The sequence below is a fragment of the Adiantum capillus-veneris genome, chromosome 8 (genome assembly GCF_014529385.1).
Source record: "Adiantum capillus-veneris isolate H3 chromosome 8, ASM1452938v2, whole genome shotgun sequence".
Classification (NCBI taxonomy): Eukaryota; Viridiplantae; Streptophyta; class Polypodiopsida; order Polypodiales; family Pteridaceae; genus Adiantum; species Adiantum capillus-veneris.
In genome coordinates this window covers 104,432,370-104,445,554 of record NC_140938.1, presented here as the reverse complement: position 1 = coordinate 104,445,554, position 13,185 = coordinate 104,432,370, and the positions used below count along the sequence as shown (strand labels likewise).

General features: G+C 41.6%; 1 protein-coding gene across 2 annotated transcripts in view; it reads right to left on the bottom strand.

Annotated features, from left to right (window-relative positions):
• Positions 1 to 5,587: 5,587 nt before the first annotated feature.
• The window catches only part of LOC147452674 (beta-adaptin-like protein B), a 50,526-nt gene continuing 42,928 nt past the window's right edge, over positions 5,588 to 13,185 (bottom strand). For both annotated transcript variants that reach the window (XM_086518303.1, XM_086518302.1), the window contains exons 7-16: positions 9,562 to 9,741; positions 9,387 to 9,479; positions 8,499 to 8,710; positions 8,306 to 8,369; positions 8,043 to 8,222; positions 7,712 to 7,804; positions 7,196 to 7,602; positions 6,648 to 6,837; positions 6,166 to 6,369; positions 5,588 to 6,071 (exon numbers count right to left, since the gene is read on the bottom strand). In XM_086518303.1, the coding sequence (XP_086374429.1) occupies positions 5,757 to 6,071; positions 6,166 to 6,369; positions 6,648 to 6,837; positions 7,196 to 7,602; positions 7,712 to 7,804; positions 8,043 to 8,222; positions 8,306 to 8,369; positions 8,499 to 8,710; positions 9,387 to 9,479; positions 9,562 to 9,741 (1,938 nt within the window). In that variant the 3' untranslated portion in view covers positions 5,588 to 5,756. The remainder of the gene's footprint in view (positions 6,072 to 6,165; positions 6,370 to 6,647; positions 6,838 to 7,195; positions 7,603 to 7,711; positions 7,805 to 8,042; positions 8,223 to 8,305; positions 8,370 to 8,498; positions 8,711 to 9,386; positions 9,480 to 9,561; positions 9,742 to 13,185) is intronic.

Genomic DNA, 13,185 nt, shown 5'->3' with positions numbered 1-13,185 from the left:
TGAAACATTCCCCCACCATGTGTGGTTCCTCCATTGGGGTAAGAAGTTTATCTAATCAAGCAAGGAATATGCAGTACGTTTCTTTTACACACGGCCACTTAACAAGCCATTTTATGCATGGCTTAGTTCAAAATACATTTAAAAAGTCAAAAAAAGCAAGTTAGGAATAGAACAACCCTACCAAATTGTTCCATCATCTTAGCACCTTTTACTGGCCAGGAATCAACCTAAACGTTTGTTAAATTAGCCATAATCAACCATACCAAGTGTTAACAGATAGCCTTTTAATGCCATTCACTGTCGAAATTTTTTGTTTAGCCACCCACACAGTGGGCCTTACCAAGCATGGCCATTATCACAAATGTTACATAACTATATACAAGCAGAGGTGCTTACATCACCTTAGACCCACCCTTTCAAAAGAGAGATAACCATATTATCAAGAGCGATAGTCAGTTACCGACCTGTGTTGGTTGCGCTGCAAGCTCCATATCACCACAGCAAATAGTAATACACACAGTCCTCTCTTTCAATTACACAAATCAGACGCACACAAGGCTAAGTGAGAGGTGGAATGCACCCTCACCAGTTTAAATAGAAGAAGGTTGATCACGAGTAATCATGGCATGTAGCAAGCAGTATACTCCATCATTCCAAGCTTTGAGTAGGCAAGGTGCCATTTTTACTAGGGAAACAAAAGCAGCCGCCTCTGATGGGGCTCGGTTATGGAAAACAGAGTTACCTACGCGCCATTAACATGGCAGGGAAGAGAGAATGAGTGTGGTACAGAGGCAGAGCATGAGGCTGGCCTCGTTAAACATTACCTTTTTTAATGTCCACGTTTTAGGTTTTATAAGTATTCCTCCTTAGGGGTACCATCCCACGGTGGGTTTTATCCAAGGGTAGCCTAAAAAATAGGCACTAGTCCTATAATGCTAGCTGTTCAGGTGCTATCAACCTCAGTTATAGCATGGGTGGATACCCATTAAAAAAAATGAGAGCAATATGGGGGTGTTTTATAAAGCAGAGTAATATGTAAGTAAACCTAGGGTATGATTTAAAAGATAGAACATAAATGTTATGAAATAGATAGAGAAATAAGTACTTGTGTGTGTGTGTGTGTGTGTGTGTGTGTGTGTGTGTGTGTGTGTGTGAGAGAGAGAGAGAGAGAGAGAGAGATTTCATTATCATCTTCAAAGATCAAATGTGACCTATGGGACATAAAGAAACATATTGTGTGTGTGTGTGTGTGTGTGTGTGTGTGTGTGTGTGTGTGAGTTTATAAGTGATTCTCAAAGTTCAGGAATTGTGGAAATGAGCATCACAATTGAGAGTCCATATCCTAGTTGGGAGAAGAATGTGCATAGAGAGTACTCATTGCTGAAAATGTCGGGAAAGCCAACTCTAACATTATCAAAATCTGGGTACTCAAGTAGGATGCGATTCTCAACTTATAAATTGTTGGGGACATAAGTGCACAGTTGATCAAACTCGTCGCTAGAATCCTAATGCTCTGTCTCGCATCGTACGAGATGAGAGCTAAGCTAGATGGAGGCAAGAGTCTAGATCGCACTCAAGCGAACGGGGTTGAACATGTAAGGGTGGTTGTGACTTTCTCATTTGGAGAAGAAAATGGTTAGGTATTTAAGGCCAACATACGTGACGTAATGTTTGAAGCATCAACCCCTGAAACTTTCTCCAATTATGATACATGGATGCAATAAAAAATCCTTATGCACTTTGGAATCTATTGAGGCATTATAAAGCAAGTGTAATGCATTTCATCTTCCAAACCACATCTTTATATCTTGCATCAATCCCAAAATTAATATTTTGCTTCTATGCATCTTTTTGACTTTTTACTTGCTTCTCATGTAATTCTTGGAAGTCGATGTGAAGGGTATTAACGGGTACTAGACACAAGAAGGGGAAGAGGGGGGGGGGGGGGAGAGAGAGAGAGAGAGAGAGAGAGAGAGAGAGAGAGAGAGAGAGAAAGAGAGAGAATGTAGCTATGGGGGTGAGCTTAAAGTGAATGGGTATGGTGGGTGTGCGAATGTTGTTGTCTATACTCCTGAAAATTACTCCAAAAAATTGAAAGTTCAAGCAAATAGTTGACTAAAGAAAGTGGTTGTATCTATACAAAAATTCAACTATTAAAAAATTATGTATAAAAATAGATAGAGAATGAAAGTCCATTATATTAAGTAAAGAAAAGAAGGTTATTTGCTCCTTTGTTATAGTTTGTATAATAACATATCCTACCACCAAGGAAGGAGGGTCCTCACCTGCATCCATACAAATAAGCAAACATTTCATTAGGCATTAACATACCCTTGCCAATTTGTATTCATGTCCTCAAGAAACATCAAGATTTGTTATTGTACCAAAGTATTAAAGCTCCACTAGTGCTAGAAGAAGTAGCATTGAAATGATTATTTCATGAAAAAAGTTTATATGCATTGGTATAAGACGTGTTCAATATAATCTTAAAAGTGATGAACCAACTAGCTGGTCAAGTTCAGGAATCTATGCTTCCTCTTTCTTTATCAAAAGAGCAACAATATCAACAATAATTCAGCTTGGTAATATATTTAGTTTCTCTCTTTTTAAAAAGAATAACGAAAAATACCCAAATCAACCAATCCTCCACATCTTTCCAACATCAAGTGTGCATCAATGTTCTTACACTAGCTACCTTAGTAGAGCTAGGACAAGAAGAGTAAGCTATCATCTCATAATAGTCATTTTAAACACTATCACCCATAGGTTGAGACACTTATTTAAGTCCAAAATTCAGCCCATCACAACAAAGCATTAGAAACTCTATCGCTAACTTAACCATCAAACTTTGGAGCTGCTCTTCATGTCCTATGGCATCGTATGATGTCAACAATGTAAGGTAGTTAATAAGGTCCAAGCTAATTACCATTTGTTAGGAAGGAAAAAACTTATACCTCATCTTTTTGAGTCAAATGTGTAAAAATATAGTGAGTAGTCAAATAAAAAGACATGGTTTGCATTGTCTTAAAGTGCTCAATTTTATCCCATGAAAGGTTAAAACATCCACAATGGTGTTGCTTATACAAATAGCTATATATTGCCCTAGGTAGGTATTGTATCACCTCTTTATCATAGAAATCTAGTGGTTACATCTATCAAGAAACATGTTTTACATTATGTAAGGTTGATAACCGAATTTAGTTAAAACATTAAGAAGGATCCTCCCCTTTTTATCAAGAAACATGTTTTACATTATGTAAGGTTGATGACCGATTTTAGTTAAAACATTAAGAAGGATCCTCCCCTTTTTTATCCATGTATTGCTCGTAATTTTATTTATTGATCTACTTTTAATGACAAGAGGTCCTACATCAATATTTATTGGTTACATCTATCAAGAAACATGGTTTACATTATGTAAGGTTGATAACCGATTTTAGTTAAAACATTAAGGAGGATCCTCCCTTTTTATCCATGTATTGCTCATAACTTTATTTATTGATCTCACTTTTGATGAGAAGAGGTCCTACATCAATATGCTAAAGAGGTATTCCAATTTGTTTTATCGCTGACAACTCACAAATAAAAGGTGTGGATGTAATAGAGCATCATATTGAACTAAAGCCAAGGACCAAACCCGTGGCTCAAAATTTAAGGTGGTTGGATTTTGTGCAAGAAAAGGCTCTCTTACAAGAAGTGAATCGACTCTTGAAGGCTGGCTTTATCTATCCAGTACCCAACTCCGAATGGGTATCACCAATTGTAGTCACCCCCAAGAAGAATGGTAAGTGGATGGGCATACTAAAGAACAATCAAGAGCAAATAAATGTGATTTTATTACTAAAATTTGGTTGTTATGGAGGGGTTTTCATTGCACGACTTTGTGATAAGGCGTAGTAGTATGTTGTAAGCTTGGCATGGAGGTTTGTAAAATTTTAAATTGCCACGGGCTTTCTACTAGATGATACAAGACATGGGCTTCACAATAGGGACTTTGGCCTCATTAATTCTCACTATCAAGAGTATCTTGAGAAGCAAGGGAGACTTGTAGTTCCTCATTGCACTATGTGAGAACTATACCATAGCATTGTGACTCGTGCGTTTATCAATTTCTTGATGATAAAACCTTGGTAGTTCACAGCTTTATTTTCATTCACCAAAGACAGGTATTGTGGAGTTATTTTCTAAGTAGTGTGAAGAGAAAAGGATACATGTCTATTGAGTATGCTCAAGGATAAAAGAATATGGAGTAGGTGGAAAATGTTATTCTTATGTGCTTGTGTATTATGCATGAGCGTGTTCACAAATGCAATTCCAAGAATGACTCACCAAGTTCTTGCCTTTTGACAATAGTCTCAGTTGGGCCTTTCAATTTTAGTTTGTGAATCCTAGCTTTTTAAGTTTACATGCCTGCTTTTTCATTTCATAGACTATTTTATTATGTTGACAAGCTTATGACTAACAGTCACATAACTTGCAACCATGAAGAGCTCCTCTCCTTTTTTGAATTTCATATGCCATTACCAAAATTCTTTGAAAATGCCATAAAGATTCTGGTCCCCATGGGTATTACCTGAAGAAAGTAAAGAATGCCTTGACAACATAGCAGGAGGAGATTGAGGGGCAACTCTTGATAACATTGAAAAATTAGCACCACAAAACAGTCAAATCAATAACTATTCCAGCTAAAAATACATGTTTCATGTCAAAGGCACAGAGCAAGGACATTCACTCTCCAAAAAGCTAAAGATTAGGATTTGGTGATAACATGCCACCGGGAGTGACTCATCACTATCCCGAGGATGTCTAGGCCAAGAAAGGAAATATAGACTCTCATATATTGAAAAAGCTTAGGCCAAACCACTTACTCAATGTGGCTGTCAGAGAGCCTCTAGAGGAGAGGAGAAGCTAAACGAAGGCAGAAGACATGCTGGAAATAAGGGAGGCTTTTTTTTTGCTATCAGAACACTGGGAAAGAGCCACCTAAGGCCAGAAAACCACCCAAAATGCATGAGCAGCAAGGGAGGTACAAGGGCAGCAACCATCATGGGAAACCTTCTGCAAGCATCATGTACTGGCAAGAGAGCGACGACAATTGGGACCAATGCCAAGGAGAGCGTTGTCACCATCACCTCCAGAAGAGAAGGGGCAGGAGGAGCGAACCGAGGGAAGAAATGAAATAGTAGCACCCATTGTTGCAAGTACTAAAGCAACAGAACCGGCAAGCAAGTGATAATCCCAACACTTGTCTCGACAGCAGCAATGGCAGGCAATCTGTACATGCAACGGTTATCCTTTGATAAGAGTTTTAGCTACGACTCCACTTCAATAAGTGCCACTTCATCACCCTTACCCCTGAACAAAAAGAAAGGAAAAGGAGGAGCAAGGGTGGGAAGAAACAGAACCACAAAACGATGGTGCCAATGGCAAGGATTATAACAACAAAAGCAGCATGCAAGTGGCACACTCACTTGAACCATTTTATAATCGGATCACAGCCCGAAACTGTTGCTTTGATGTGATGCCAAAATTTTAAAGACTGTTTTTTGCAATAGCATCGCTGGATCTAGACTAGAAACAGGCTTGAGGCTCAAAAAAAAAAAGTTATTTTTTTCAATAACAAGGTTATTTTTCAAGTTACAAATTTTCCACTGTACTAAAATACATGCTCTTCCTCGATCCACTAGTAGTCTTGTTAAATACATTCCGAGGGGAATCACACCTCAATAATGACACTACAAAACTGGCAGCATCACCTATCTTAGTAACGCATCTATGGCATCAAAAAACAAAGTCGCCATTTCCGGATTAGGGGTCTTCACTGCACATTTCACACCTGGAGATCCTACTAACGCAGTCAGTTCCACCAAGAATGATATAGACTTCCCTGACACGTAGGGAACTTTGCCAGAAAGATACAGAACGTCTTGGCTCGTATCCTTGAGCATGCGACGTGCTACATAGAATATGTTTGAAGCAGAAAGCTTCTCTATGGTTGCATCCACATTGCTTATTAGGGCAGTGGGTAAATCCTTCGAAACCTCATGTGAATCTGGAAGAGCTTTCCAAGTCTGCAGCAAACCCAAACAAAGATGCATCAATGCCATCATCAAACCACCCCTTACAGCCCACCACAAAAAGAAGAGAAAATTTCAGTTGTTTTACCTCCAGGAAAGTACCCCGTTCCATCTTCCCCTCTTCCAGGAAGAGAGCTTGCAATGGAACTTTATCAGTGAAGTACCATACCGGTTGCTGGTTGTTCTTCACTGCCACTTGTAAAACAGAGCTAGGAGGTCCGGCAGAAAGATTTTGAAACAGCACCATAGGAAGTAGAGTGCTGGCTGATGTTCCAGGAAGCAACGAAGGCACCTGCAAGGATATCAGTGTTCAAATCTTGCCAAACGTTGGGAGAGTCTACGTGGTTGCTGATCAGAGGGGAGAGTGTAAGAAGTGGCACCTAAAGAAGACAAAAGAGCACTTACACAGCTCCTATCAAACTTTTAGAAGGAAAACAAGGCATGGCACCTAAAGAAGACTAAAAGAGCACCTTCCAACGCTCCTTATCAAGCGTTTAGAAGGAAAATAAGGAGCTCACAAATAGATCTTTATTTCTTTTTAAGCAGAATTGCCATGCCAATTCATGATACCTGTAGAGGTCCTGCAGCTGCCAAGCCAAAGGTATTCTTGTTGAACTGAATTTGGAAACCATCAAGAGGACCAGCTGTGTTGTTCTCAAAGGCAAGACTATAGAAAATCTGCCCATCCCTCCGAATCAGACACCCAGAAAGCTGCAGCCCTTGACCTGCTGAAGCGGGAAATATGACTGGTAATGGAGGCCTGTCACAAATAATTAAGCATCTCAAGAAGTCATAAGAGCACACAAACAACTAAGAAAACTGCCAAATTGAATTAGATATACTTGGATAAATCTAGGAAAATCTCAAAAATCAGTCAGAGTCACGATAGTCATCAACAAAACAAAATAACTTTTAGCTCCATCGTGTATAATGTCACACAAAATGTTGGTGGGCAATGAGGTCTGAGGGAATGTTGTATTAGAGTTAGGTATCAATACACACACACACACACACAGAGATGCACGCGCACGCGTGCGTGCGCGCACACACAAGGTGCACAGACGAGTACACAAAAGTTCAAAGATCACTTTTACCAAACTCGATAGAACATAACTTACCCAGAGGGAGCGGCAGCTGTAGGTTCACTCACAGGTACAAGGGCACCATCTAGACCAATTAAATCACCTAGCAGATCAGGCATTGGAGCAGAAGGTGCAGGTGCAGCCTGAACTGGCGCAGCCGAGGGAGCATGAGGAGCATTTGCAGGGCCTGACGTTGAGGCAACATCCTGAACAGGGGCAGACGACTCGTTCTGTCCTGAATCCTGTCCTTCAAGATACTCTTCATCCTCATCAGGCCGTTGAACTGCTGCTTTCACACGGCTTACAAAGGATTCTGGAGGCTTATGATAAACAGATGCTAGAGTCGCGATGTTTGCTAGCAACTCATCAAGTAAAGAGGGGTCCAGGTTGTTCGAGTCATCGCTTATTGTGGGTTTCTCAGCCAACACAACATCTTTTGCTGCCTGCATCCCCAAGAACCAATATAAAAAGGGGAAGAACTTAATCGAGCCTGGAAAACATAAAAGATCAGAGAATCAGGATTCCAGGTAATGAATTCCTCTGCACACATACCTCAGGATCTGTGGAAAGGAGACGCCAGTAAATGTATGCTCGATCCCGAAGATCCGGATTATCCGTTTCTTGAGTAGCATTGTTTAGAACAACCTGCAAATTTTTTAGTCAGCGAATGTTTTTAATCACAACAATGTCGCCAAAACACGTATAATTTGGATTGACAAGAACCTAAAGCCATTTCTTCTTGTGATAGTGTACTTTTTGTGCATGTCTTCTTCTTTAATCTTTATTCTTTGTTTTCTCACGCAAAACGTGGGGAGAAAGGAGGCCACGGGGGGCGGGGAAGGGGGGGGGGGGGGGGGGGGGGGATTGTTAGAAATTGGCATGCCTGGATCATCTCTTGGGGACGTTCAGTCGGCTTCTTCAAAAACAGCTTGACTGCTGCTGTAAGGAGTTGCAATTGCACTTGTGCTGGCTCCTCTGGGAATGTTTCAAGAAAGCTCTCAAGCAGCTCATCAGCATTGTCTATTCGTTCAGCATATTCTCCTATGATCCATATCATGGAGGCCTGTCCATATTCCAAACAATGAGGAAGAATTGGACGATGCACAGAATGTATGGTGTAATCTCAAGGGGCCAAAGATATCAAACCTTTGCCTCTGGTTCATCAAGCGTATCCAGATTTTCACATAAAGTGGCAATAATCGATTCATATCTGCCCACAGATAAAAGTATCACAAAAATATCATATGTCTGCTGACATGTGATGCACTCAGAAGGCTCAATTAGTAACAGCAATAAGCTGTTGAATGTAAAACAGATATACAGTATGCAAGGTGCTCACGTGTTAGGGTAGCGTCTGAAGATATCTTTGATAACGATGATGGCTTCCTGGACCACATAATTCACTTTAATTTTGATCAAGTCAAGCAGAACACCTATACATTTTTCAGCAGCTCGGTCCAATTTTATAGCACAACGCCCAATGGCCCTAACGGCCTTCCGTACAAAATCCACGTCAACTTCTGTGGCGTACTCCTTAAATTCCAAAAGAACCTGTAAAATCACAAGCTTCATTAGAAATGTGTCCAGCCAATTCAACTTCAGATTCTCAACAAAATTAAACCAGTGCCTTCCTGATTTCCTAGTCATTAATACAGAACAGAAGCAATGACATGCAGTATTGCAATCAGCCCAAAGGAATCTGTCTCAACTTCTTTGTGAATAAGAAGGAGCTTATACATCCCATCAGGACCAATGTAGAAGGAACATTGGTGCAGCTTACGCCCACCTTGATGGTACTAAAAGAGAAAAGCAGGGAGCAAGCTGGACGTTAAGCTGCAGCAATGTTCCTTCTACATTGGTCCTGAGGGGATGTACTAAAATAGGAAAGCAGGGAACTGGACATTAAACTGCAGCAATGTTCCTTCTACATTGGTCTTCAAAACGGCTGAAAATTATTTTCCTCCAAACAACATCAGTGAATGTTTCCACTTAAGAAGAACGCCTCCTCAAACACGAAAATCTAACATCTCCCTCAGCAAATAAAAGCTCTTATATTTTGTACGTGAACTTCAAATAACAACAAGAGAAGAGTCGGGACTGCAAACACTGATCTTAATAGATTTCACTATTGTGCTGCAATTAATTAGGTTTTTGCAGGAAAACAACCTCGGCATAGTAAGTAAGTCACCAACATAATGTAGAAGAAGAGGGAGTCTGATGTCGGTACCTGATCAATGTTGCGGTCTGATGCAAGTTTTATCATTATTTCCAGCTTCTCCATCTTTACATAGATTGGGTCATTATACTTGCAAAAGAACACCTGAAAAAAGGAACCACTTGTATCTTTCTCAGAAAAGGCTGCAAAGTAGACCAAGATGTTTTATAGAAGGTTAATAACTTACCTTGATCTCATGCGCAAGAATATTGGGACGCCGCTGGACAATAAGATTTATGTTTCTTAATGCTACATACTGAATCTCTGGTTCAGCTGAAATCAGAGTCACCAATGGAGGAGCCATTTTTTTGCAAAGATTCCGTATCACATCAGCACTTGAGATGAGCTCCATTTGTTGTAAAATAACCTAAAAGGATACCAAAAAATCATCTTCATGAAATGCAATACTTTCCAATAGGTTTCAGACATTATGCACTTTAAAATAATAGTAGCAAGGAGCATTTTCTTTTCAGAGCCCAATTGCTGTCCTTCAAACAATCTCATATATGTCCTCAATTACTACTTAATGACAACTCACTTGCTAGCAGCTAAACCATCTAGAGCACAAACATATATATAAATACTGACAAAAATAAAAATGAAAAAAGTATAAATGTGTTGCGTGCTCTCTGTGTGTGTACAAGATGTTAGACTTACACCGCTTCACAGGTCTAGGGCATGCATGTACGGCTAGTGTGCCTCTGGGCATATAGGCTGCACTTTTGTCCGGCCGCCCAGGTTTGGGGCAGTCCCCCTGGCCAATATGGGCTCCCTTGAGCACCTATACATTGAGCCAGGGGGGTACCTGTCACGAGGACGTGGCAACTGTTAACAGATTTTTGTTTAATTTTTGAGACCCTCTTTTGAAGTTGCAAATGGTCGGACATTGTATGGCCAATGTGAATGGTAGTTTCACCCGCAGACGGGAAGTTGGTCTGCACTGGAACTCGTATAGTAAGAGGATGTCTAGGCTCAGTTCAAGATCATGTAGGTTCCCCCGTCGCACTTAGCAAGTTGGTGGAAACTAAGAAGTGAACTCAATAAAGGCACAATATCAAGGTGGGGTCACCAAAGGAAAGTACCCGCCAGCTGAGCTACATTGCATTTTTGGATGCGGTCCCATTGGGGATAGATGGTCAAATGACCAATGGGAATCCAATGGAACCATCCCCTAAAATTTAGGGAACTGCTATTTTGGAACATAAAATCTGTTCGCGTCATTACCTCCGGAATGACAAGGAGAACATTTTAGAGCTCTGCTGCAAAGTCAACTGGGCAACCGATCGGGAGATTTTTAAGCGGAAAAATGCCTGTAAATGTGCCAAGTGGTACCTTTTCGTGCACTTTCCTCATGCAGAACAAGGGGCGCTCAATTTCTAGCTGGGAGAGTCTCATTTGCAAGTTTGTCACAAGTTAAGAGCTATTGACTGCAAGCTTTCCCTCTCATGTACACTGTAGTGCAAGAAGTCATGTCCTGCACACCTTACACTGCTCTCTCCCCCCCTACGTGCAACGTGGCACACAGAGCCATGTGCACGTGACAGAGAGGATGACCAAAGAGCAATATCTCAATAACTCAAGAAAGCACTCATAGAACTGGATAATGAGAATGAGGGGTGGAGGGTCAACCGTCACATACTTTTAGGAGACCTAGAGTGCCATAAAATGGGAGCGCCCCGGTTTAGTGCTAACACATCTCATAAAAGTGCCACGTGACAAAAAAAGGTGATAAATGCGCTCCATCAACTAAAATATGCCATGTTGCCATAAAAGAGCAAAATAGCATATGAACCGCCAGTATGGCCGTACAAACATGAGACACATACCTAGATGAATCCACAGAGCGAAATTCAACTACGAAGGAAAGTGCAACTATAAACTCATGGTAGTCACGCGGGACCCATAAGACAATAAAACCATCAACTTCATCATGCATAATATTGACTAAATATGCATCCCCAATAACGTCATCAGTGCCCAATAGTGGGTGTAGAACTAGGTTACATATGCTCCCAATGTCACCAACGTGTGACTACTATCTATCCTTTTTGTTGATTTCTTTCTTATTATCTATTTACTTTCACTTTTTGGAAACACCCCTCGGGAAATCTAATTGCCCTGCATTGCATAGCTAGTGTGGAACTGTCCAGAGGGAGTCCAGGCCTGAGGGCAAGAGAGCACTAAGGTTGGACAAGGACTATGGTTAGCCAAGTGGGGTCATTGACTAGCCAAAGTGGAATCCTTTGCTACAGAGGCTACATTTCAGTTCTGGATGTGGCCGCAGTGTACAAAGAGGGTCGGATGACCTAGAAAGATACAATGGCAGCATCTCCTAAAATTTAGGGAACTGCTATTTTGGGACCTGAAAATGTGTTGACGTCATTACCTCTGGAATGACAAGGGGAACATTTTCTTACTCTGCCGTGAAGTCAACTGGGCAACCAGTTGGGAGATTTTTAGGCGGCAACCTCGAAACGGGAAAATGCTTGTAAATGTGCCAAGTGGCACATTCTGGTGCACTTGCCTCATGCAACAAGAAGTGGCTGAATTTAGGAGGGGGAGAGCCTCATTTTCAGATTTGTCACAGGTTAAGAGCTATGGAGTGCTTGCTTTCCCTCTTATACACAGTACGGTGCCAGGAGTGATGCCCTGCACGCTACGCACTGCCCTCTCTCTCCCATTTGGCAGTATGTTATGCCCCTCTAGTGGGCTCTTCATTTGACCAATGTACAGTTGTGTGGGTTCATGCGCGATTGCCGAGGCAAGAGCCTCTTGCACAGGTACAGGATTAGCTAGCGGCTAATCCCCCCCGCAGGTACAAGTGAATTCGGAGAGGTTTCACGCCAGAAATCTCGTCCGATTCAAAGGGCAAGTAGCCCTACAGGTGCGGGAGCTTGAGGACTTGCTACGGATGCGACCGGCATGCGAAACGGAGCCCGAAACAGTAAATTACAGCCTGCTGTGTATTTTTGCAGGTTTAGGGTTTTGGCCCTAAACGGACCCTAATACCCCCAGGAGGTTCGGGGACGCAAGGGGACCGCTGTACAGGTGATCTGGCGCATTTTCAGGGCTGAAAACAGAGAATTCAGCGTGCTGCAGATTCTCGCCAAGTTTTGCAAAGTGCCCGTATGCGTCGGGAAAGTCATTTAATGCGTGGGAATACTGACCGTGAAGGGTTCTAGTACAGTTATGCTGCCGAAATCGGGCTGGAACAGTGGAAATTCAGCCGAGTTTGTGCGGAGCAGCTTGTAGGGAACCACAGCGTTTATTCCCTCTTTTGAACAATAAAGAAATACCGAAAGGGGCGCCTAAGTTAGGGGCCAATCTGGTGTCCGTCTACTCATACAGGTGCAATCTAGCAGCCTGTATCCCTCTCCCCTTTGTTGTGTCTTGAAAGTACAGGTAAAATAGACGACTAATAATGGGTGAAAGCTAAATCAAGGTTTGAAGTAAAGTCTATCGCCCTTTTTGGATTGAACAGGTCGGTTTCACCCAACACAACACACACCACACGTACACACAAATGAGCTTACATCAAAGTTTCTGTCATGACTACGGAGATCGAGGGCAGACCCAGCCACGATGAAGCCTACCACTAGAAAAAAGCTTACACAGAAAGAATTAATGCAACCAAAAAGGTAGTTGACGCACCACTTAGAATAGGAAGAAGTTCTGCAGTATCAACAGGTCGCAACTCGGACGAAAACTTCACAATGTGAAATCTGCTTGTCCGCTAATACGACCTAAAATACAACCATTGATGATGATGTATCTCCAACAGTACAATCATTTATACAAAGAGGTTATACAC